At 44.3% G+C, this 25,329-nt stretch overlaps 1 protein-coding gene across 1 annotated transcript in view; it reads left to right on the plus strand.

Moving 5' to 3' along the window:
- The first annotated feature begins 180 nt into the window (after positions 1-180).
- The window catches only part of LOC135543701 (protocadherin Fat 3), a 290,068-nt gene continuing 264,919 nt past the window's right edge, over positions 181-25,329 (plus strand). Inside the window, exons 1-9 of the mRNA XM_064971068.1 lie at positions 181-375; positions 1,192-1,302; positions 1,492-1,710; positions 12,800-12,919; positions 14,756-14,860; positions 16,778-16,983; positions 18,506-18,659; positions 20,550-20,768; positions 21,174-21,317. Of these exons, the coding sequence (XP_064827140.1) occupies positions 181-375; positions 1,192-1,302; positions 1,492-1,710; positions 12,800-12,919; positions 14,756-14,860; positions 16,778-16,983; positions 18,506-18,659; positions 20,550-20,768; positions 21,174-21,317 (1,473 nt within the window). The remainder of the gene's footprint in view (positions 376-1,191; positions 1,303-1,491; positions 1,711-12,799; positions 12,920-14,755; positions 14,861-16,777; positions 16,984-18,505; positions 18,660-20,549; positions 20,769-21,173; positions 21,318-25,329) is intronic.

Raw genomic sequence — 25,329 nt, forward strand, 5'->3', positions numbered from 1 at the left:
AACAGCGAGGCAGGGACGTAAAACCCGGGGCCCTGATGATAAGAACACAGCCTAAACACCAGTTCTGTAGGATTCACCCACCTGCAACGTGGCTCATATAGAGAGGATCGCAATAATATTTAAACAATTATCTTCTTCCTCCTCTCTCTGTTTTCAGGTTGACTGAGTGATGGGATGGCGATGACAGTGAACCCTCGGGGCATCATACAGACATCTCCTTCTCTTCCTCGCTCCGCCCAACTCCTCCTCCTCCTCCTGCACCTCCTCCTCCTGCACCTCCTGCTCCTGCACCACCTCTCAGACGGGTTCCAGGCCCAGCTCAGCTCCTCTGTGTTATCATTCACCCAGGCTTCCTACAACGTTTCAGTATATGAGGTAGGTAGATGAAGATTACAGAATAGGACCAGTAGACAGAAGGTTGTTGGTTTGAAGCCCTGGCCCGGGTAATAGCTGGGAAGAATGAACTGATTACCCTAACCCACCCCAACCCCCATGCTCTAACAGAACCCCACCCCAACCCCCATGCTCTAACAGAACCCCAACCCAACCCCCATGCTCTAACAGAGCCCCCACCCCAACCCCCATGCTCTAACAGAGCCCCACCCCAACCCCCATGCTCTAACAGAGCCCCCACCCCAACCCCCATGCTCTAACAGAGCCCCACCCCAACCCCCATGCTCTAACAGAGCCCCACCCCAACCCCTCATGCTCTAACAGAGCCCCACCCCCCATGCTCTAACAGAACCCCACCCCAAACCCCCATGCTCTAATAGAGCCCCACCCAACCCCCATGCTCTATCAGAACCCCACCCCAACCCCCATGCTCTAACAGAGTCCCACCCCAACCCCCCATGCTCTAACAGAGCCTCCACCCCAACCCCCCATGCTCTAACAGAGCCCCACCCCAACCCCCATGCTCTAACAGAGCCCAACCCCCATGCTCTAACAGAACCCCACCCCAACCCCCATGCTCTATCAGAACCCCACCCCAACCCCCATGCTCTATCAGAACCCCACCCCAACCCCGATGCTCTAACAGAGCCTCCACCCCAACCCCCATGCTCTAACAGAGCCCCACCCCAACCCCCATGCTCTAACAGAACCCCACCCCAACCCCCATGCTCCAACAGAGCCCCACCCCAACCCCCATGTTCTAACAGAGCCCCACCCCAACCCCCCATGCTCTAACAGAGCCCCACCCCAACCCCCCATGTTCTAACAGAGCCCCACCCCAACCCCCATGCTCTAACAGAGCCCGACCCCAACCCCCATGCTCTAACAGAGCCCCACCCCAACCCCCATGTTCTAACAGAGCCCCACCCCAACCCCCCATGTTCTAACAGAGCCCGACCCCAACCCCCCATGCTCTAACAGAGCCCCACCCCAACCCCCCATGCTCTAACAGAGCCCCACCCCAACCCCCCATGCTCTAACAGAGCCCAACCCCCCATGCTCTAACAGAACCCCACCCCGACCCCTATGCTCTAACAGAGCCCCCACCCCAACCCCCCATGCTCTAACAGAGCCCCCACCCCAACCCCCCTTGCTCTAACAGAGCCCCACGCCAACCCCCATGCTCTAACAGAGCCCCACCCCAACCCCCATGCTCTAACAGAGCCCCACCCCAACCCCCATGCTCTAACAGAGCCCCACCCCAACCCCCCATGCTCTAACAGAGCCCCACCTCTAACCAGACTTAAAGCAGGCATGGTAAAGAATTTGAGTAATATAATCAAATAGCACAAAAAATGAAGATATAATCAAACAAAAAGTGAAGAAGAGTAAAAACAGTGATAGAAGTTCTAGTTTGGGTTGGTTTATAGAGTTGTGAAATTAGCTGGGTCCTTGCCTTCTACAAATGAAAGGTTGCCAGATATGATAACATGTCAGATCCTCTGACGGAGTATTTTCTCTCGCTTGAGATGTTGCAGAGCTTCCTTTAAACCCATCGTACCACTTAAATAGTAGAGAAGACGTCTAGCTAGAAGAGTAGTGCATGCCAGCCTGTTGCCCATAGAACTGTTTAGAGGGGCCTCCTGCGGTGCCACTCCATAGAACTGTTTAGAGGGGCCTCCTGCGGTGCCACTCCATAGATCTGTTTAGAGGGGCCTCCTGCGGTGCCACTCCATAGATCTGTTTAGAGGGGCCTCCTGCGCTGTCACTCCATAGAACTGTTTAGAGGGGCCTCCTGCGGTGCCACTCCATAGAACTGTTTAGAGGGGCCTCCTGCGCTGCCACTCCATATAACTGTTTAGAGGGGCCTCCTGCGGTGCCAGTCCATATAACTGTTTAGAGGGGCCTCCTGCGGTGCCACTCCATAGAACTGTTTAGAGGGGCCTCCTGCGGTGCCACTCCATAGAACTGTTTAGAGGGGCCTCCTGTGGTGCCACTCCATAGAACTGTTTAGAGGGGCCTCCTGCGGTGCCACTCCATAGAACTGTTTAGAGGGGCCTCCTGCGGTGCCACTCCATAGAACTGTTTAGAGGGGCCTCCTGCGGTGCCACTCCATAGAACTGTTTAGAGGGGCCTCCTGCGGTGCCACTCCATAGATCTGTTTAGAGGGGCCTCCTGCGGTGCCACTCCATAGAACTGTTTAGAGGGGCCTCCTGCGGTGCCACTCCATAGAACTGTTTAGAGGGGCCTCCTGCGGTGCCACTCCATAGAACTGTTTAGAGGGGCCTCCTGCGGTGCCACTCCATAGATCTGTTTAGAGGGGCCTCCTGTGGTGCCACTCCATAGATCTGTTTAGAGGGGCCTCCTGCGGTGCCACTCCATAGAACTGTTTAGAGGGGCCTCCTGCGGTGCCACTCCATAGATCTGTTTAGAGGGGCCTCCTGCGGTGCCACTCCATATAACTGTTTAGAGGGGCCTCCTGCGGTGCCACTCCATAGATCTGTTTAGAGGGGCCTCCTGCACTGCCACTCCATAGAACTGTTTAGAGGGGCCTCATGCGGTGCCACTCCATAGAACTGAGGGGCCTCCTGCGGTGCCACTCCATAGAACTGTTTAGAGGGACCTCCTGCGGTGCCACTCCATAGAACTGTTTAGAGGGGCCTCCTGCGGTACCACTCCATAGAACTGTTTAGAGGGGCCTCCTGCGGTACCACTCCATAGAACTGTTTAAAGGGGCCTCCTGCGCTGCCACTCCATAGAACTGTTTAGAGGGGCCTCCTGCGGTGCCACTCCATAAAACTGCTTAGAGGGGCCTCCTGCGGTGCCACTCCATAGGACTGTTTAGAGGGGCCTCCTGCGCTGCCACTCCATAGATCTGTTTAGAAGGGGCCTCCTGCACTGCCACTCCATAGAACTGTTTAGAGGGGCCTCCTGCGGTGCCACTCCATAGAACTGTTTAGAGGGGCCTCCTGCGGTGCCACTCCATAGAACTGTTTAGAGGGGCCTCCTGCGGTGCCGCTCCATAGAACTGTTTAGAGGGGCCTCCTGCGGTGCCACTCCATATAACTGTTTAGAGGGGCCTCCTGCGGTGCCACTCCATAGAACTGTTTAGAGGGGCCTCCTGCGGTGCCACTCCATAGAACTGTTTAGAGGGGCCTCCTGCGGTGCCACTCCATAGAACTGTTTAGAGGGGCCTCCTGCGGTGCCACTCCATAGAACTGTTTAGAGGGGCCTCCTGCGGTGCCACTCCATAGAACTGTTTAGAGGGGCCTCCTGCGGTACCACTCCATAGATCTGTTTAGAGGGGCCTCCTGCGGTGCCACTCCATAGATCTGTTTAGATGGGCCTCCTGCGCTGCCACTCTGAATGATGCAATAAAGGCAGAAGGTTCTATTGGTCTCTCCAGTATCTTAGAAAACGTCTGAAATTCATACAGCTAGAGGAGTTTGTGCATGACCATAGGAAGTGTTTTAAAGGTATCAAGAGCCCGCTTATATCGGTCACAAGTGGGATCTATTTCTGTTCTCAGCTTGGATCATTTGGACTTTTTACCAATGCAGCCGATTATCAATTTTAAATTGAATAACAACATGTCATAGACATGTGGATATAGAATGTATTCTCTGAAGCATACTCTGACAAATGTCATTTTGAAAGTTGTTCACCTAAATCATCTTCCCATTGGTTCTTTTAAGAGAGTTTCAACGATTCCAGATTGTTTGAGTTTAGTAACGTATAGACCAAACTAATACCCCCCCCCCCCTTGATATAAGGGTTCACTTTAAAACTGGAGTCTTGAAATGAGGTAGTTGGGCATGATGGGAAGTAACGAGAGTGTGAAGATACAAAACTACGCAGTTGTAGACACCTAAAAGAAATGGGATCTAGGAATATTGTACCAACTGTTCAAAAGGTGCTAAATCCGTACCAATGAACAAGTCGTTCCGTGAAGAGATCCCTTTTCCAGCCCAGATATGAAACGCCCAGTCTAATAATGATGGGGAGAATGTATGGTTCTTTAATAATGGGGCAGAAGTTGAAAATTCACTGAGACCAAACGATGGCCTGAAATGTTTCCAGATTTTCCAGAGAATGTTTCACAACAGGGTTTTTTTAATGTATTTTGAAAAAAGACCAGCGAGTTTAGAGCAGAGTAAGGCAGCTGGAGGAGGTGGGGTTTAGAGCAGAGTAAGGCAGCTGGAGGAGGTGGGGTTTAGAGCAGAGTAAGGAAGCTGGAGGAGGCGGGGTTTAGAGCAGAGTAAGGCAGCTGGAGGAGGTGGGGTTTAGAGCAGAGTAAGGCAGCTGGAGGAGGTGGGGTTTAGAGCAGAGTAAGGCAGCTGGAGGAGGTGGGGTTTAGAGCAGAGTAAGGCAGCTGGAGGAGGTGGGGTTTAGAGCAGAGTAAGGCAGCTGGAGGAGGTGGGGTTTAGAGCAGAGTAAGGCAGCTGGAGGAGGTGGGGTTTAGAGCAGAGTAAGGCAGCTGGAGGAGGTGGGGTTTAGAGCAGAGTAAGGCAGCTGGAGGAGGTGGGGTTTAGAGCAGAGTAAGGCAGCTGGAGGAGGTGGGGTTTAGAGCAGAGTAAGGCAGCTGGAGGAGGTGGGGTTTAGAGCAGAGTAAGGCAGCTGGAGGAGGTGGGGTTTAGAGCAGAGTAAGGCAGCTGGAGGAGGTGGGGTTTAGAGCAGAGTAAGGCAGCTGGAGGAGGTGGGGTTTAGAGCAGAGTAAGGCAGCTGGAGGAGGTGGGGACACAGGATGAGATCTCCAAGGTCAACCATTTTGGGGACTCTAACATTGGGGCTTTCTGTCATTCAATATAGAATGATTCTTATATTAGCTGCCCAGTAATAATAATAATAATAATAATGATATTTTCTAAATCTGTAACGGCACTCGGAGGACCAATGTGCAGCGTGGCAAGTGTCCATAACGTTTATTTAAAGACATAAACTGACCACTACAAAACAAAAGACGTGAAACGAACGAAACTGAAACAGTACCGTGTGGCAACAAACACTCACACACACACACACACACACACACACACACACACACACACACACACACACACACACACACACACACACACACACACACACACACACACACACACACGGAAAACAAACACCCACGAAACACAAGTGGGAAAAGGCCACCTAAGTATGATTCTCAATCAGAGACAACTAACGACACCTGCCTCTGATTGAGAACCATACCAAGCCGAACACAGAAACCTAAACATAGAAAAACGAACATAGACTGCCCACCCCAACTCACGACCCTGACCATACTAAACAAAGACAAAACAGAGATAAAGGTCAGAACGTGACAGAAAGTTATGAGATGGTCGTCTGCACTGGGGACGATCTGCAAAACGCTCGTAACCAAGTTTTTTTTTGTTTGTTCCAGATAAAAACAGTTTATCTATGGAGATGGAAAAAAAGGTTTTGTCAGAAAAATAGAAATACATAAAGTATAAACGTTTCGGTAATACAGCGCCTTGGGAAAGTGTTCAGAACCCTTGACTTTTTCCACATTTTGTTATTTTAAAATTGATTCAATAGTTTTTTCCCCCTCATCAATCTACACACAATACCACATAATGACAAACCACATTTTTCTTTTCTTAAAAGTAAATAACACATTGATATAAGTATTCAGACCCTTTACTCAGTACTTTGTTGAAGCACCTTTGGCAGCGATTAGAGCCTTAAGTTTTCTTGGGTCTGACACTACAAGCTTGACACACCTGTTTTTTGCGGAGTTTCTCCCATTCTTCTCTGCAGATGCTTTCAAGCTCTGTCAGGTTGGATGCTGCCACCACCATGCTTCACCGTAGGGATGGTGCCAGGTTTCCTCCAGACGTGACGCTTGGCATACAGGCCAAAGAGTTCCATCTTGGTTTCATCAGACCAGAGAATCTTGTTTCTCATGGTCTGAGAGTCATTTAGGTGCTTTTTTGGTAAACTCCAAGTGGGTCATGTTCCTTTTACTGAGGAGTGGCTTCCGTCTGGCCACTACCATAAAGGCCTGATTGGTGGAGTCCTGCAGAGATGGTTGTCCTTCTGGAAGTTTCTCCCATCTCCACAGTGGAACTCTGGAGCTCTGTCAGATTGACCATCGGGTTCTTGGCCACCTCCCTCACCAAGGCCCTTCTCCCCTGATTGCTCAGTTTGGCCGGGCGGCCACCAAATATAGCTCTAGGAAGAGTCTTGGTGGTTCCAAACCTCTTCCATTTAAGAATGACGGAGGGCACTGTGTTCTTGGGGACTTCAATGCTGCAGACATGTTTTGGTACCCTTCCCCAAGATCTATGCCTCGACATAATCCTGTCTCGGAGCTCTAAGGACAATTCCTTCGCCATCATGGCTTGGTTTTTGCTCTGACATGCACTGTCAACTGTTAGACGTTATACAGACAGGTGTGTGCCTTTCCAAATAATTTCCAAACAATTTAATTTACCACAGATGGACTCCAAGATGTAAAAACATCTCAAGGATGATCAATGGAAACAGGATGCACCTGAGCTCAATTTCGAGTCTCATAGGAAAGGGTCTGAATACTTATGTAAATAAGGTATTTCAGTTTTTGTTTGTGTGAAAAATGTCTCAAAACCTGTTTTCACTTTGTCATTGTGGGGTATTGTGATGTCATTATGTGGTATTGTGATGTCATTATGGGGTATTGTGATGTCATTATGGGGTATTGTGATGTCATTATAGGGTATTGTGATGTCATTATGGGGTATTGTGATGTCATTATGGGGTATTGTGATGTCATTATGGGGTATTGTGATGTCATTATAGGGTATTGTGATGTCATTATGGGGTATTGTGATGTCATTATGGGGTATTGTGATGTCATTATGGGGTATTGTGATGTCATTATGGGGTATTGCGCATAGAGGATTCGTTTGTATTTAATCCATTTTAGAATAAGTCTGTAGCAAAATGTCAAGGGGTCTGAATACTTTCCGAAATAATTTTAACAGTGTTAATTCTTCTGCCAAAAGAAAGAGAAAGTAAATCCCAGCGTTCAAGATCCTGTTTCAGGCGGAGTGTCAGGAGAGAGACATTGGCTTTATCTTTGAAATCGATTCAATTTCAATTTCTGTGTACTCACTACGAAGCTCACATGACCAAATCGAGCTCCGTCCTCTATAGCCATGCGCCTCCCAAATCTGGTAACAATGCGGAAGGAGCTGTATAGCTCTGTATTGACATGATTGGTTGATGGTAGGTGGGGGCGGTACATCCTGTAGAAAACACAAACTCACGTCCTTGACAACAACTCTACACTGCTCAAGGAGGCGCAAGGAGCATGAATGTCCTGACTTCTGCTGAGGTTTATCCCCGTAAATGCTGCATGGCCCAATGTGGGGTGGCAGGGTAGCCTAATGGTTAGAGCCTTGGAACTGTAACTGGAAGGTTGCTGGTTCAAATCCCCAAGCTGACAAAGTACAAATCTGTCATTCTGCCCCTGAACAGGCATTTAACCCACTGTTCCTAGGCCATCATTGAAAATAAGAATTTGTTCTTAACTGACTTGCCATGTTAAATAAAGGTATCGGATTAACATTGTGCACAGATGCACAGTGCACTTCTTCCAGAATGTGCTCTCTCTCCTGCCAAATTGTTTCATAACTTCATTGTGTGAATTGATGGATGTCATGGATGTATCACCAGTAGTACATTTACCATTAATTCCTTTCTAATCTACAATGTTTATCACTATGGTTACAGTAATTTCTGTTAATTAATCAATATTATTATTCCAGTCTTTTACCCTTCTCATTGTCGGAGAGGACACATTATTTTCAGAGTGCACAACCTCTAAACTTGTAAGAAAAAAAGTTTTGGTTTATTTAAATTCCATTTCTGAGTTTTGTCAATTTAGTCGTTGTCTTATTTGGAGCGCTCCTGTCAATGTTGAGTAAGGACACCTGATTACACATATAAGTAGTCCTATAGGCTACCTGGCCTGCGCATAAATGTAGGCGTGTCCATTTGAGGATATCTGATAGTGTTTCTGATTGGCTTAACACACCACCAATGACCTGTGGAGCTTCTCAAAGTAATGTTTTCTTCACCTCAAAACGGCAAGCAAACCAGGTCTGTTTTTACATCAATTGAGAATTACAATAGTTACTCAATGTACATGAACAATCTTTCCAGCTCGCTCCCACAAAATGTCATGCTCTGATCTAGTGGGAATGTCATCAAATAGGCCTACCTGATTAGTTCTTATCAAATCAAATCAAATGTTATGTTTTACAATTTACTCAATAAATGAAATGTATTTATAAAGACCCTTCTTACATCATCTGATATCTCAAAGTGCTGTACAGAAACCCAGCCTAAAACCCCAAACAGCAAGCAATGCAGGTGTAGAAGCACGGTGGCTAGGAAAAACTCCCTAGAAAGGCCAGAACCTAGGAAGAAACCTAGAGAGGAACCAGGCTATGAGGGGTGGCCAGTCCTCTTCTGGCTATGCCGGGTGGAGATTATAACAGATCAGTGCTTGACTTGGACTGAAATAGGTACTCATTTTGGGTGCTGGTACTGTTCATATTTAGGTGCAGGAGCGCCTCAATACTTTTGATCTAATATTCTGTAAGAGGAACAGGAGCTCAAGCAGTAGAACATGTGAGGTGCCACTCAAGTCAAGCACTGCTCCTTATCCCTTGAGCAAATAGCCTGTCTGTTTCCGAGCTCACGATCTGCCCCTGAACAAGGCAGGTAACCCACTGTTCCCCAGTAGGCCGTCATTGTAAATAAGAATTGGTTCTTAACTGACTCGTTAAATAAAAGGTCAAATTAAATAAAACAACTCTTAAGGGCTCAGAATTTTTTATACAATTTTACAAGTTCGCTAGAGCTTCTAGCCAGACCTAAGTTAAAAGTTGATACAATGTTTGAAGTTTGTTGCAGACAGGCCATGTGGAGCCAATGTGATTTATAGGATATTTATTTTTATCAGGATATTTTCTACCTGCCGGCTGCAATGTTGTAATTCTTTTTCATTTTAATGTAGGCTATTTTTACATAGTTGGAAATAGAAGTTACTTTTTAGGTTTATCATTTTAATTTAGATTTGGATAGAATGTAGATTAATGACATTACTATGATTTAGAGATAGGAAGACATTATCGAAATGTAATGAAACTATTTCACAAATTTTTTTTTTTTTAAATGAAAAACCATAACTGACATTGGTAGAAATGGTAAGATAAATTGACCTTCCACGTGAGAAATGTTGCGACTCCTTGTGTAGCCTATTACTGACAACTTCAGGAGAGTAAGAGCAGGATCTGCGAAAAGCCAGCAGGAGCGGGAGGAGAATAGATGCGTCAGGTTCAGGTTTTTTTTCTTCTGGTTATCTAGATCTCTGGTGCCCTCTTGAGGCATTTGTCTTATTTAGTCAAACCGTAAGCTTAAAGCATCAAACAAGCTCAATGCTCATTGTTGATTTCATTAAACACATAAGGTGTGTCTATAAATGGAAAAATACACGGTTAAAATGTTTAACAAATCAATTGGTGGAAAGACTAACATTTGTTTTAGTTGGGGAAAGGCCTACACACACAGCATGATGTTAGGGGATAAACAGTCCATTCACTCTGATATAATAAGCCAGTAGGTCCCAGTCATAAGAATACAAAAACACAACCATTAAGCATTTCCCAATCAAAATGTACAACTATTACTTCCCATTGCAAAAAAAACATTTCACATTCAGCACACAAAATAACCGGTGATCGAAAGTTTAAAGTAGAACTGTGTCACGGGCGTCCTCCTCTTCATCTGAAGAGGAGAGGCGAGAAGGATCGGAGGACCAAAATGCGGCGTGGTATGTGTTCATGATGAATATTTAATAAAAGAAAGCTCTGAACACTGAATACAAACTATACAAAAACAATAAACAAATAACGACCGTGACGCTAATGAGAACTGTGCTGACACAAGCAATCAACATAGACAATCACCCACATGAATGATGACAGGTCCTACTGCCTGTAAACACACAGTCCAGTTCATAGTGAATGATGACAGGCCCTACTGCCTGTAAACACACAGTCCAGTTCATAGTGAATGATGACAGGCCCTACTGCCTGTAAACACACAGTCCAGTTCATAGTGAATGATGACAGGCCCTACTGCCTGTAAACACACAGTCCAGTTCATAGTGAATGATGACAGGACCTACTGCCTGTAAACACACAGTCCAGTTCATAGTGAATGATGACAGGCCCTACTGCCTGTAAACACACAGTCCAGTTCATAGTGAATGATGACAGGCCCTACTGCCTGTAAACACACAGTCCAGTTCATAGTGAATGATGACAGGCCCTACTGTCTAAACACACAGTCCAGTTCATAGTGAATGATGACAGGTCCTACTGCCTGTAAACACACAGTCCAGTTCATAGTGAATGATGACAGGCCCTACTGCCTGTAAACACACAGTCCAGTTCATAGTGAATGATAACTGGCCCTACTGTCTGTAAACACACAGTCCAGTTCATAGTGAATGATGACAGGCCCTACTGCCTGTAAACCCACAGTCCAGTTCATAGGGAATGTTGGCAGGCCTGTGTGGAAAATGGCTTGTTTCTATAAAGGTCTCCTGTAGCTCTGATTGGCTACAGCACACCGGTCTGTGTAGACTCTGGTCCTGGACAAGACAGATGGTTTTATTTGTTTTTATTTACGGCCGTGTTTATTAATTGTCCACCGCCTCTTTCCCACTCCATATTGCAATATCATTTTCACATGCTTTAGAATACGGAATTCCCAAAACATTCTAAGAATTTATGTAAAAGTGAAAATGACCATATCTAAGCCGGTCGTTTGTTAGAAAATGTTTTTTTTAAAAGGTGTCATATTATTCCTGGGGTTGTATATGAACGGTTGATAACAAGATTTCATGTTGCTGAAATGCTGTCAGTTTCCATCCGCTTCTATAACAACGATCACACCCATTAAGTTGGTTAATTTTCCATTGTCACTCCAAAATGTTCCCCTAATAAAGTTGAATGGCAGATGACTGAGCTCGCGAGATTTATCTCCCCAGAGACCAGTAAACAAAAGCAATATTTCACTGTTCTGAATGGCTAAGGAATCCATGTGTTGTTCTGAAACAATGAACACAGAAATACTGGACATTTTGAACTGTTTATTATGGTGCTGATTTGACAAAATTGTAATCATGGTCTTGAAATGGACTCACATTTTTCTGGTCTCGGGCTTGCCTTTGTCCCCGCTCCCAGTCTCGGTCTTGATTCTGTCTCACCGGTACCGTTTACCACACTGAATAGTGTTTCAAAACGATCTCTTCTACAGAGAACTGGTTTTTCCAATTCAGCAGCAAATTCTATTTTAGGTTTCAACTGTTGGAATATGTAAGTTCTCAAAGAAGGTTGTTGAATAATGTTGCATTACCAGCATGTATATCCAAGTGTATAATTGTGAGTAAAAGTTATGAAAGCATAAATTGATCTCTAAATCATGAATACATTTGTTTTTCCAGCTCGTTATTTATCTCAGGTATGGTTTGATTTGCAGTTCTCTGATGAAGCTGGTGTGCAAATATTTTCCCTGATTTCTCTCCATGGTCATAATTTTGAGATGTACTAATACGATTTTCAGCTTGTTTAGTTGAAAGAAAATCAAACTCTGTCTGAAGTGTCAAATGTTGTTCTGGATCTTCAAATAGCCACTCTTTGCCTTGATGACAGCTTTGCACACTGTTGGCATTCTCTCAAATTGAGATGGTTTGGGAATCGGATCGCAGAGTGAAGGAAAAGCAGCCAACAAGTGCTCAGCATATGTGGGAACTCATTCAAGACTGCTGGAAAAGAATTCCAGGTGAATCTGGTTGAGAGAATGCCAGAGCAGACTCTTGACATTGTTGAAAGCGATACGGTCACGAGCAACGCTGGGGAAATTGAGATCGGTGCTCCTTTGCATCAAAGAGGGCCACATTTTCTGGCACGCTGAAGAACATCAATATCCTGGTAGCTTAGCCACAAGGTCACAAGGTTTTTCCACCAGGCTAATTCACCTGTTCTATTCTGATTCACCTGTTCTATTCTGATTCACCTGTTCTATTTTAATTCACCTGTTCTATTCTAATTCACCTGTTCTATTCTGATTCACCTGTTCTATTCTGATTCACCTGTTCTATTCTAATTCACCTGTTCTATTTTAATTCACCTGTTCTATTCTAATTCACCTGTTCTATTCTAATTCACCTGTTCTATTCTGATTCACCTGTTCTATTCTAATTAATCTGTTCTATTCAAATTCACCTGTTCTATTCTAATTCACCTGTTCTATTCTAATTCACCGGTTCTATTCTAATTCACCTGTTCTATTCTGATTCACCTGTTCTATTCTGATTCACCTTCTAATGCAGAACTCTGCAGCCAGGACCTACACCCAGAGTGCTGTGAGGATGGGTGTGGTCCTGGACCCGGCTCTTACCTGGGAGGTCAGGTACTCCATCGAGGCTGGGAACAGCGAGGGCATCTTCCAGGTAGGATGGAAGTCAATTCACAATCCATTAGGGCTCTGCTCATAGGGGTCTGGTCAAAAGTAATGCACTATTTAGGAAACTGGGTGCCATTTTGGTGCCATTCTCTGTCCAGTAATACAAAATATCACTTAAATGCTCTGTTGTTTTGGAATCAATATGGATCAGCCTTGATCGACTGGGTAAAGGAAGTAGCCTTGGCTAGTCTGATCCAGAATGTCTCATAGGAGCAGGAGTCTATCTCCTGTTTCTGTAGGGAGACAGCTTGATGTACAGTACACCCCCTGGACAGGATACTAGTCTATCTCCTGTTTCTGTAGTGAGACAGCTTGATGTACCAGGACACCCCCTGGACAGGACACTAGTCTATCTCCTGTTTCTGTAGTGAGGCAGCTTGATGTACCAGGACACCCCCTGGACAGGACACTAGTCTATCTCCTGTTTCTGTAGTGAGGCAGCTTGATGTACCAGGACACCCCCTGGACAGGACACTAGTCTATCTCCTGTTTCTGTAGGGAGACAGCTTGATGTACCAGGACACCCCCTGGACAGGACACTAGTCTATCTCCTGTTTCTGTAGGGAGACAGCTTGATGTACCAGGACACCCCCTGGACAGGACACTAGTCTATCTCCTGTTTCTGTAGTGAGGCAGCTTGATGTACAGGACACTAGTCTATCTCCTGTTTCTGTAGTGAGACAGCTTGATGTACCAGGACACCCCCTGGACAGGACACTAGTCTACCTCCTGTTTCTGTAGTGAGACAGCTTGATGTACCAGGACACCCCCTGGACAGGACACTAGTCTCTCTCCTGTTTCTGTAGTGAGACAGCTTGATGTACCAGGACACCCCCTGGACAGGACACTAGTCTATCTCCTGTTTCTGTAGTGGGACAGCTTGATGTACCAGGACACCCCCTGGACAGGACACTAGTCTATCTCCTGTTTCTGTAGGGAGACAGCTTGATGTACCAAGACACCCCCTGGACAGGACACTAGTCTATCTCCTGTTACTGTAGTGAGACAGCTTGATGTACAGGACACCCCCTGGACAGGACACTAGTCTATCTCCTGTTTCTGTAGGGAGACAGCTTGATGTACCAGGACACCTCCTGGACAGGACACTCGTCTATCTCCTGTTTCTGTAGGGAGACAGCTTGATGTACCAGGACACCTCCTGGACAGGACACTCGTCTATCTCCTGTTTCTGTAGGGAGACAGCTTTATGTACCAGGACACCTCCTGGACAGGACACTAGTCTATCTCCTGTTTCTGATGTACCAGGACACCCCCTGGACAGGACACTAGTCTATCTCCTGTTACTGTAGTGAGACAGCTTGATGTACAGGACACCCCCTGGACAGGACACTAGTCTATCTCCTGTTTCTGTAGTGAGGCAGCTTGATGTACCAGGACACCCCCTGGACAGGACACTAGTATATCTCCTGGATCTGTAGTGAGACAGCTTGATGTACCAGGACACCCCCTGGACAGGATGCCTTACCCCCAATCTCCTCAATGCTGAATGACACCGGGTCCCATTTTTACAGTCCTTGGTATGACTCGGCCCGGGGATCTGACTTCCAAACCTTCCAATCTCAGGGAGGACACTCTAACCACAACTACAACTACAGCTCTAACTACAAGGCCAATGAGTCACCCTCGACTGGTAGATTGATTAGTGAAACTCATTTTGACCAAGGCCCTTTCCTTTTCCTGTCCTCTCATGTCCTTCCCCATAGATGTAATATGGTGCCAATTTGGACGCATATTTAACTCTGTCTTTTTTGATTCCCTAATTTTGGACGGATCTAGTAATGTTATGTATCTGTTGTCCCAGGCTGAGGAGCTGGTGCTGGGGGACTTCAGCTTCCTGAGGGTGCAGACCAACGGAGGCAGTGGAGGCACCTTGAATCGGGAGGTGCAGGACAATTATACACTGACGGTGAGGATACACACACACACACACGCACGCACGCACGCACACACACACGCACGCACACACAGAGAGACACACACACGCACGCACGCACGCATGCACACACACACACACACACGCTCACACACACACACACACACACACACAGAGAGACACACACACGCACGCACGCACACACACACACACACACGCACACACGCACACACGCACACACACACACGATGAACCGGGAGGTACCCTGACCTTAGTACGTTTATTTGTATTTATTATGGATCCCCATTAGTTCCTGTCAAGGCAGCAGCTACTCTTCCTGGGGTTTATTATGGATCCCATTAGTTCCTGCCAAGGCAGCAGCTACTCTTCCTGGGGTTTATTATGGATCCCCATTAGTTCCTGCCAAGGCAGCAGCTACTCTTCCTGGGGTTTATTATGGATCCCCATTAGTTCCTGCCAAGGCAGCAGCTACTCTTCCTGGGGTTTATTATGGATCCCCATTAGTTCCTGCCAAGGCAGCAGCTACTCTTCCTGGGGTTTATTATGGATCCCCATTAGTTCCTGCCTAGGCAGCAGCTACTCTTCCTGGGGTTTATTATGGATCCCCATTAGTTCCTGCCAAGGCAGCAGCTACTCTTCCTGGGGTTTATTATGGATCCCCATTAGTTCCTGCCAAGGCAGCAGCTACTCTTCCTGGGGTTTATTATGGATCCCCATTAGTTCCTGTCAAGGCAGGAGCTACTCTTCCTGGGGTTTATTATGGATCCCCATTAGTTCCTGCCAAGGCAGTAGCTACTCTTCCTGGGGTTTATTATGGATCCCCATTAGTTCCTGCCAAGGCAGCAGCTACTCTTCCTGGGGTTTATTATGGATCCCCATTAGTACCTGCCAAGGCAGCAGCTACTCTTCCTGGATTCCAGCAAAATTAAGGCAGTTAGACATTTTTTAAAACATTACAATACATTCACATCAGATTTTACAACACATTAAGTGTGTGTCCTCAGGCCCCTACTCCACTACCACATATCTACAACATAAATCCATGTGTCCTCAGGCCCCTACTCCACTACCACATATCTACAACATAAATCCATGTGTCCTCAGGCCCCTACTCCACTACCACATATCTACAACATAAATCCATGTGTACGTGTGTGTATAGTGCGTATGCTATCATGTGTGTATATGTGTATATCCATGTGGTCATGGCTCTATGTAGTACTGTGGAATAGAGTTCCATGTGGTCATGACTCTATGTAGTACTGTGGAATAGAGTTCCATGTGGTCATGGCTCTATGTAGTACTGTGGAATAGAGTTCCATGTAGTCATGGCTCTATGTAGTACTGTGGAATAGAGTTCCATGTGGTCATGACTCTATGTAGTACTGTGGAATAGAGTTCCATGTAGTCATGGCTCTATGTAGTACTGTGGAATAGAGTTCCATGTGGTCATGGCTCTATGTAGTACTGTGGAATAGAGTTCCATGTAGTCGTGGCTCTATGTAGTACTGTGGAATAGAGTTCCATGTAGTCATGGCTCTATGTAGTACTGTGGAATAGAGTTCCATGTGGTCATGGCTCTATGTAGTACTGTGGAATAGAGTTCCATGTAGTCATGGCTCTATGTAGTACTGTGGAATAGAGTTCCATGTAGTCATGGCTCTATGTAGTACTGGGTACCTCCTATCGTACCTCCTAGACCTCTGGTGGCATGCCTTGTGGGGTATGGATGGGTGTCCTGTGGGGTATGGGTGGGTGTCTTGTGGGGTAAATTTTATTAGTGCATCTTTTCCCCAAAATCAATCACGTGTGTGTGTGTGTGTGTGTGTGTGTGTGTGTGTGTGTGTGTGTGTGTGTGTGTGTGTGTGTGTGTGTGTGTGTGTGTGTGTGTGTGTGTGTGTGTGTGTGTGTGTGTGTGTGTGTGTGTAGGTGCGGGCCACAGCACAAGGTGGGCTGGAGGCCTTCACCACCGTCTTCGTCAACATCCTAGACATGAACGACCTTCGACCTCTGTTTGCTCCGACCTCCTACTCCTTCGTGGTCCCCGAGGGCTCTCCGCTGGGCGCCAGCGTCGGCAGGGTAACGGCCACGGACGCAGACGTCGGATCCAACGGGCAGTTTTACTACTTCTTCAGGTATTGGTGTTGTTCCTCTGTCCTCCTCCTGTTGTGTTTACATTGGTGTTGTTCCTCTGTCCTCCTCCTGTTGTGTTTACATTGGTGTTGTTCCTGTGACCTTTGTATGACCTTTGTGTGACCTTTGTGTGACCTTTGTGTAGGATCCAATGGGTAATTTTATTACTTATTTAAATCCGCTGTTGTTTTACTAGTTTTAGTTTATATATTTTAATAATATAATGATATGCGTCGTTTATCAGACTCTTTCATCTCAAGCCTCTTCCAGCCGGTCATGTGTTTTCCCTATGGGTGTCCCCAGTGGGAATCAAACCCCTTTGACCTGGAAATGTATGCTGTTTTTATTCTTTCTCACACGTTATTATTTATTTATAAACGGGGTAGTTATTTAAAATTCATGTTAACCACTATTAATGCACACAGAGTGAGTCTATGCAATTTATTATGTGACTTGTTAAACCTATTTCTTTACTCCTGAATTTATTTCGGCTTGCCCAAACAAAGGAGGTTGAATACTTATTGACTCAGGACCTTTCAGCTTTGACATTTTTTATTAATTTTTTAACATTTCTATAAACATATTTCCACTTTGTCATTATGGGGTATTGTGTGTATAGAGGCCAGTGACACACCACCTCAATGTAATCCATGTTAAATTCATTATGGGGTATTTAATCCTTGTTAAATTCATTATGGGGTATTTAATCCATGTTAAATTCATTATGGGGTATTTAATCCATGTTATATTCATTATGGGGTATTTAATCCATGTTAAATTCATTATGGGGTATTTAATCCATGTTAAATTCATTATGGGGTATTTAATCCATGTTAAATTCATTATGGGGTATTTAATCCATGTTAAATTCATTATGGGGTATTTAATCCATGTTAAATTCATTATGGGGTATTTAATCCATGTTAAATTCATCATGGTGTATTTATTCCATGTTAAATTCATTATGGGGTATTTAATCCATGTTAAATTCATCATGGTGTATTTAATCCATGTTAAATTCATTATGGGGTATTTAATCCAATTTAAATTCATTATGGGGTATTTAATCCATGTTAAATTCATTATGGGGTATTTAATCCATGTTAAATTCATTATGGGGTATTTAATCCATTCTAAATTCATTATGGGGTATTTAATCCATGTTAAATTCATTATGGGGTATTTAATCCATGTTAAATTCATTATGGGGTATTTAATCCATGTTAAATTCATTATGGGGTATTTAATCCATGTTAAATTCATTATGGGGTATTTAATCCATGCTAAATTCAGGCTGTAACACAACAACCTGTATGTTTGGGAAGCACTTTGCACTGCATAGTACTGTACCAAATATAAGGCAAGTAAGTATGCCTTGTCAGAGTCAGAACGACCCATTGTAAGAAATGTGCTTTATAGAATAAACCCTGTATGTTTGGGAAGCACTTTGCCTTGTCAGAGTCAGAACGACCCATTGTAAGAAATATGCTTTATAGAGTAAAGTTTGATGTGACTTGTCCCCAGGGAGCGTGTGGAGCTGTTCTCGGTGCACCCCACCAGCGGGGTTGTGACCCTGACGGGCCGGCCAATAACGGGGCAGCGGATGGAGCTGGAGGTACGAGCGGTGGACAGAGGGATAAAGCTCTACGGGACCAACGGGGTCAGCAGCACCGCTAAGGTATCTCTAGTTCCTGTTCTGCCCGACCGAGTCAGCAGCACCGTATGTATGTATGTATTGTATGTATGTATGTGTGTGTGTGTGTGTGTGTGTGTGTGTGTGTGTGTGTGTGTGTGTGTGTGTGTGTGTGTGTGTGTGTGTGTGTGTGTGTGTGTGTGTGTGTGTGTGTGTGTGTGTGTGTGTGTGTGTGTGTGTGTGTAATTTTCATCATAGGTACACTTCAACTATGACAGACAAAATTAGAAGAAAAAAATCCAGAACATCACATTGTAGGATTTTTCATGAATTTATTCACAAATTATGGTGGAAAATAAGTATTTGGTCAATAACAAATGTTTATCTCAATACTTTGTTATATACCTTTTGTTGGTATTCACAGAGGTCAAATGTTTTCTGTCTTCACAAGGTTTTCACACACTGTTGCCTGTATTTTGGCCCATTCCTCCATGCAGATCTCCTCTCAAGCAGTGATGTTTTGGGGCTGTTGCTGGGCAACACGGACTTTCAACTCCCTCCAAAGATTTTCTATGGGGTTGAGATCTGGAGACTGGCTTGGCCACTCCAGGACCTTGAAATGCTTCTTACGAAGCCACTCCTTCGTTGCCCGGGCGGTGTGTTTGGGATCATTGTCATGCTGAAAGACCCAGCCACGTTTCTTCTGCAATGCCCTTGCTGATAGAAGGAGGTTTTCACTCAAGATCTCACGATACATGGCCCCATTCATTCTTTCCTTTACACAGATCAGTCGTCTTGGTCCCTTTGCAGAAAAACAGCCCCAAAGCATGATGTTTCCACCCCCATGCTTCACAGTAGGTATGTTGTTCTTTGGATGCAACTCAGCATTCTTCGTCCTCCAAACACGACGAGTTGAGTTTTTACCAAAAAGTTATATTTTGGTTTAATTTGACCATATGACATTCTCCCAATCTTCTTCTGGATCATCCAAATGCTCTCTTGCAAACTTCAGACGGGCCTGGACATGTACTGGCTTAAGCAGGGGGACACGTCTGGCACTGCAGGATTTGAGTCCCTGGCGGCGTAGTGTGTTACTGATGGTAGGCTTTGTAACTTTGGTCCCAGCTCTCTGCAGGTCATTCACTAGGTCCCCCCGTGTGGTTCTGGGATTTTTGTTCACCGTTCTTGTGATCATTTTGACCCCATGGGGTGAGATCTTGCGTGGAGCCCCAGATCGAGGGAGATTATCAGTGGTCTTGTATGTCTTCCATTTCCTAATAATTGCTCCCACAGTTGATTTCTCCCAACCAAGCTGCTTACCTATTGTAGATGCAGTTTCCCCAGCCTGGTGCAGTTCTACAATTTTGTTTCTGGTGTCCTTTGACAGCTCTTTGGTCTTGGCCATAGTGGAGTTTGGAGTGTGACTGTTTGAGGTTGTGGACAGGTGTCTTTTATACTGATAAGTTCAAACAGGTGCCATTAATACAGGTAACAAGTGGAGGACAGAGGAGCCTCTTAAAGAAGAAGTTACAGGTCTGTGAGAGCCAGAAATCTTTCTTGTTTGTAGGTGACTGAGATACTTATTTTCCACCATAATTTGCAAATAAATTCATAAAAAATCCTACAATGTGATTTTCTGGATTTTTTTCATAGTTGAAGAGTACCTATGATGAAAATTACAGGCCTCTCTCATCTTTCTAAGTGGGAGAACTTGCACAATTGGTGGATGACTAAATACTTTTTTGCCCCACTGTAGGTGTACCTGGAGGTGTTAGGAAACACATGAGGCTCATTTCCATTCTACTCAATGGACAATAAAGTTCTATTCTATTTTCCTTTATGTTTCATCCTCCGGGTTTTGTTTGTACTTTGACATTTGTCTTTAACTGTTTGATCGTTTTATCCAAAAATCTGTCATTCAATCAATAAATCCAGGTGGTCCTGACGGTTGAACGGGTGAATGAGTTTTCTCCGGTGCTGTCTATGGTGGCCCTGGTACCATCGTGGTTGGACCAAGACCCTGTGTTTGCTGTGGTCACGGTGGAGGACCAGGATGAGGGGGTGTGCGGGGACATCGAGTGGGTCTCCATCGTCGAGGGCGACCCACTGGAACAGTTTAAGGTGGACCGCTCTCCGGTCGGGAACGAGTACAAGGTAGTCCCCTCCCCTCCCCTCTCCTCTCCTCTCCTCTCCTCTCCTCTCCTCTCCTCTCCTCTCCTCTCCTCTCCTCTCCTCTCCTCTCCTCTCCCTCTCTCCTCTCCTCTCCTCTCCTCTCCTCTCCTCTCCTCTCTCCTCTCCTCTCCTCTCCTCTCCTCTCCCCTCCCCTCTCCTCTCCTCTCCTCTCCTCTCTTCTCCTCTCCCCCCTCTCCTCTCCTCTCCTCTCCTCTCCCTCTCCTCTCCTCTCCTCTCCTCTCCCTCTCCTCTCCTCTCCTCTCTCTCCTCTCCTCTCCTCTCCCTCCCCTCCCCTCGCTCCCCTCCCCTCCTCTCCTCTCCTCTCCTCTCCTCATCTCCTCCCCTTCTTTTATCTCTTCTAATCTCCTCTTCTCCTCCCATCTCTAGGTGAAGACGTCAGAGCCTGTGGACTGGAAGAAGTTTCCATATGGTTGTAACCTGACCCTCCAGGCTAAAGACAGAGGAACCCCTCCTCTGTTCTCCAACACTCAGGTGGTCCAGGTGTTAGTTAGAAAACCTCAAGCTCTCCAGGTGAGTCATTTGACGGTCGTGTCTTCATTCAATTTCATTTTCATTGTTTTAGCTTTTTCCCTCTCTGCTGTACAGTGTCTTTTTTGTCTTTTTTTTAATGTGTCTGAGTTTTAATTTTTTGTTCTAGTGAACAACACCATACCAACACCATATCAACACTATAACAACACCATAACAACACCATATCAACACCATATCAACACCATAACAACACCATCACAATATCATCACAACACCATATCAACACCATATCAACACCATAACAACACCATACCAACACCATATCAACACTATAACAACACCATATCAACACTATAACAACACCATATCAACACTATAACAACACCATACCAACACCATATCAACACTATAACAACACCATATCAACACCATAACAACACCATCACAATATCATCACAACACCATATCAACACCATATCAACACCATAACAACACCATAACAACACCATATCAACACTATAACAACACCATATCAACACTATAACAACACCATACCAACACCATATCAACACTATAACAACACCATATCAACACTATAACAACACCATACCAACACCATATCAACACTATAACAACACCATATCAACACTATAACAACACCATACCAACACCATATCAACACTATAACAACACCATATCAACACTATAACAACACCATACCAACACCATATCAACACTATAACAACACCATATCAACACTATAACAACACCATACCAACACCATATCAACACCATCACAATATCATCACAACACCATACCAACACCATACCAACACCATAACAACACCATCACAATATCATCACAACACCATATCAACACCATAACAACACCATATCAACACCATACCAACACCATATCAACACTATAACACCATAACAACACCATACCAACACCATATCAACACTGTAACAACACCATAACAACACCATACCAACACCATACCAACACCATAACAACACCATCACAATATCATCACAACACCATATCAACACCATATCAACACCATAACAACACCATAACAACACCATCACAACACCATATCAACACCATAACAACACCATACCAACACCATACCAACACTATAACAACACCATAACAACACCATACCAACACCATACCAACACTATAACAACACCATAACAACACCATATCAACACTATAACAACACCATACCAACACCATATCAACACTATAACAACACCATACCAACACCATATCAACACTATAACAACACCATACCAACACCATATCAACACTATAACAACACCATACCAACACCATATCAACACTATAACAACACCATACCAACACCATATCAACACTATAACAACACCATACCAACACCATATCAACACTATAACAACACCATACCAACACCATATCAACACTATAACAACACCATACCAACACCATATCAACACTATAACAACACCATACCAACACCATATCAACACTATAACAACACCATACCAACACCATATCAACACCATATCAACACTATAACAACACCATAACAACACCATATCAACACCATATCAACACCATAACAACACCATATCAACACCATATCAACACCATAACAACACCATCACAATATCATCACAACACCATCGAAAACACCATCACAACACCACCACAATACCATAACAAGACCACCACGATACCATAACAACACCATAACAATACCATAACAACACCATAACAATATCGTCACAACACCATAACAACACCATAACAACACCATAACAATATCTTCACAACACCATAACAACACCATCACAATACCATAACAACACCATCACAATATCATCACAACACCATATCAACACCATATCAACACCATAACAACACCATACCAACACCATATCAACACTATAACAACACCATATCAACACTATAACAACACCATATCAACACTATAACAACACCATACCAACACCATATCAACACTATAACAACACCATATCAACACTATAACAACACCATACCAACACCATATCAACACTATAACAACACCATATCAACACTATAACAACACCATACCAACACCATATCAACACTATAACAACACCATATCAACACTATAACAACACCATACCAACACCATATCAACACCATCACAATATCATCACAACACCATACCAACACCATACCAACACCATAACAACACCATCACAATATCATCACAACACCATATCAACACCATATCAACACCATAACAACACCATATCAACACCATACCAACACCATATCAACACTATAACACCATAACAACACCATACCAACACCATATCAACACTATAACAACACCATAACAACACCATACCAACACCATACCAACACCATAACAACACCATCACAATATCATCACAACACCATATCAACACCATATCAACACCATAACAACACCATATCAACACTATAACAACACCATACCAACACCATACCAACACTATAACAACACCATAACAACACCATATCAACACTATAACAACACCATACCAACACCATATCAACACTATAACAACACCATATCAACACTATAACAACACCATACCAACACCATATCAACACTATAACAACACCATACCAACACCATATCAACACTATAACAACACCATACCAACACCATATCAACACTATAACAACACCATACCAACACCATATCAACACTATAACAACACCATACCAACACCATATCAACACTATAACAACACCATACCAACACCATATCAACACTATAACAACACCATACCAACACCATATCAACACTATAACAACACCATACCAACACCATATCAACACCATATCAACACTATAACAACACCATAACAACACCATATCAATACCATATCAACACCATAACAACACCATATCAACACCATAACAACACCATCACAATATCATCACAACACCATCGAAAACACCATCACAACACCACCACAATACCATAACAAGACCACCACGATACCATAACAACACCATAACAATACCATAACAACACCATAACAATATCGTCACAACACCATAACAACACCATAACAACACCATAACAATATCTTCACAACACCATAACAACACCATATCAACACCATAACAACACCATCACAATATCATCACAACACCATATCAACACCATATCAACACCATAACAACACCATACAAACACCATATCAACACTATAACAACACCATATCAACACTATAACAACACCATACCAACACCATATCAACACTATAACAACACCATATCAACACTATAACAACACCATACCAACACCATATCAACACTATAACAACACCATATCAACACTATAACAACACCATACCAACACCATATCAACACTATAACAACACCATACCAAAACCATATCAACACTATAACAACACCATATCAACACTATAACAACACCATATCAACACTATAACAACACCATACCAACACCATATCAACACCATCACAATATCATCACAACACCATACCAACACCATACCAACACCATAACAACACCATCACAATATCATCACAACACCATATCAACACCATATCAACACCATAACAACACCATATCAACACCATACCAACACCATATCAACACTATAACACCATAACAACACCATACCAACACCATATCAACACTATAACAACACCATAACAACACCATACCAACACCATACCAACACCATAACAACACCATCACAATATCATCACAACACCATATCAACACCATATCAACACCATAACAACACCATAACAACACCATCACAACACCATATCAACACCATAACAACACCATACCAACACCATACCAACACTATAACAACACCATAACAACACCATACCAACACCATACCAACACTATAACAACACCATAACAACACCATATCAACACTATAACAACACCATACCAACACCATATCAACACTATAACAACACCATACCAACACCATATCAACACTATAACAACACCATACCAACACCATATCAACA

Source organism: Oncorhynchus masou, chromosome 8, assembly GCF_036934945.1.
Source record: "Oncorhynchus masou masou isolate Uvic2021 chromosome 8, UVic_Omas_1.1, whole genome shotgun sequence".
In the NCBI taxonomy this organism is placed as follows: domain Eukaryota; kingdom Metazoa; phylum Chordata; class Actinopteri; order Salmoniformes; family Salmonidae; genus Oncorhynchus; species Oncorhynchus masou.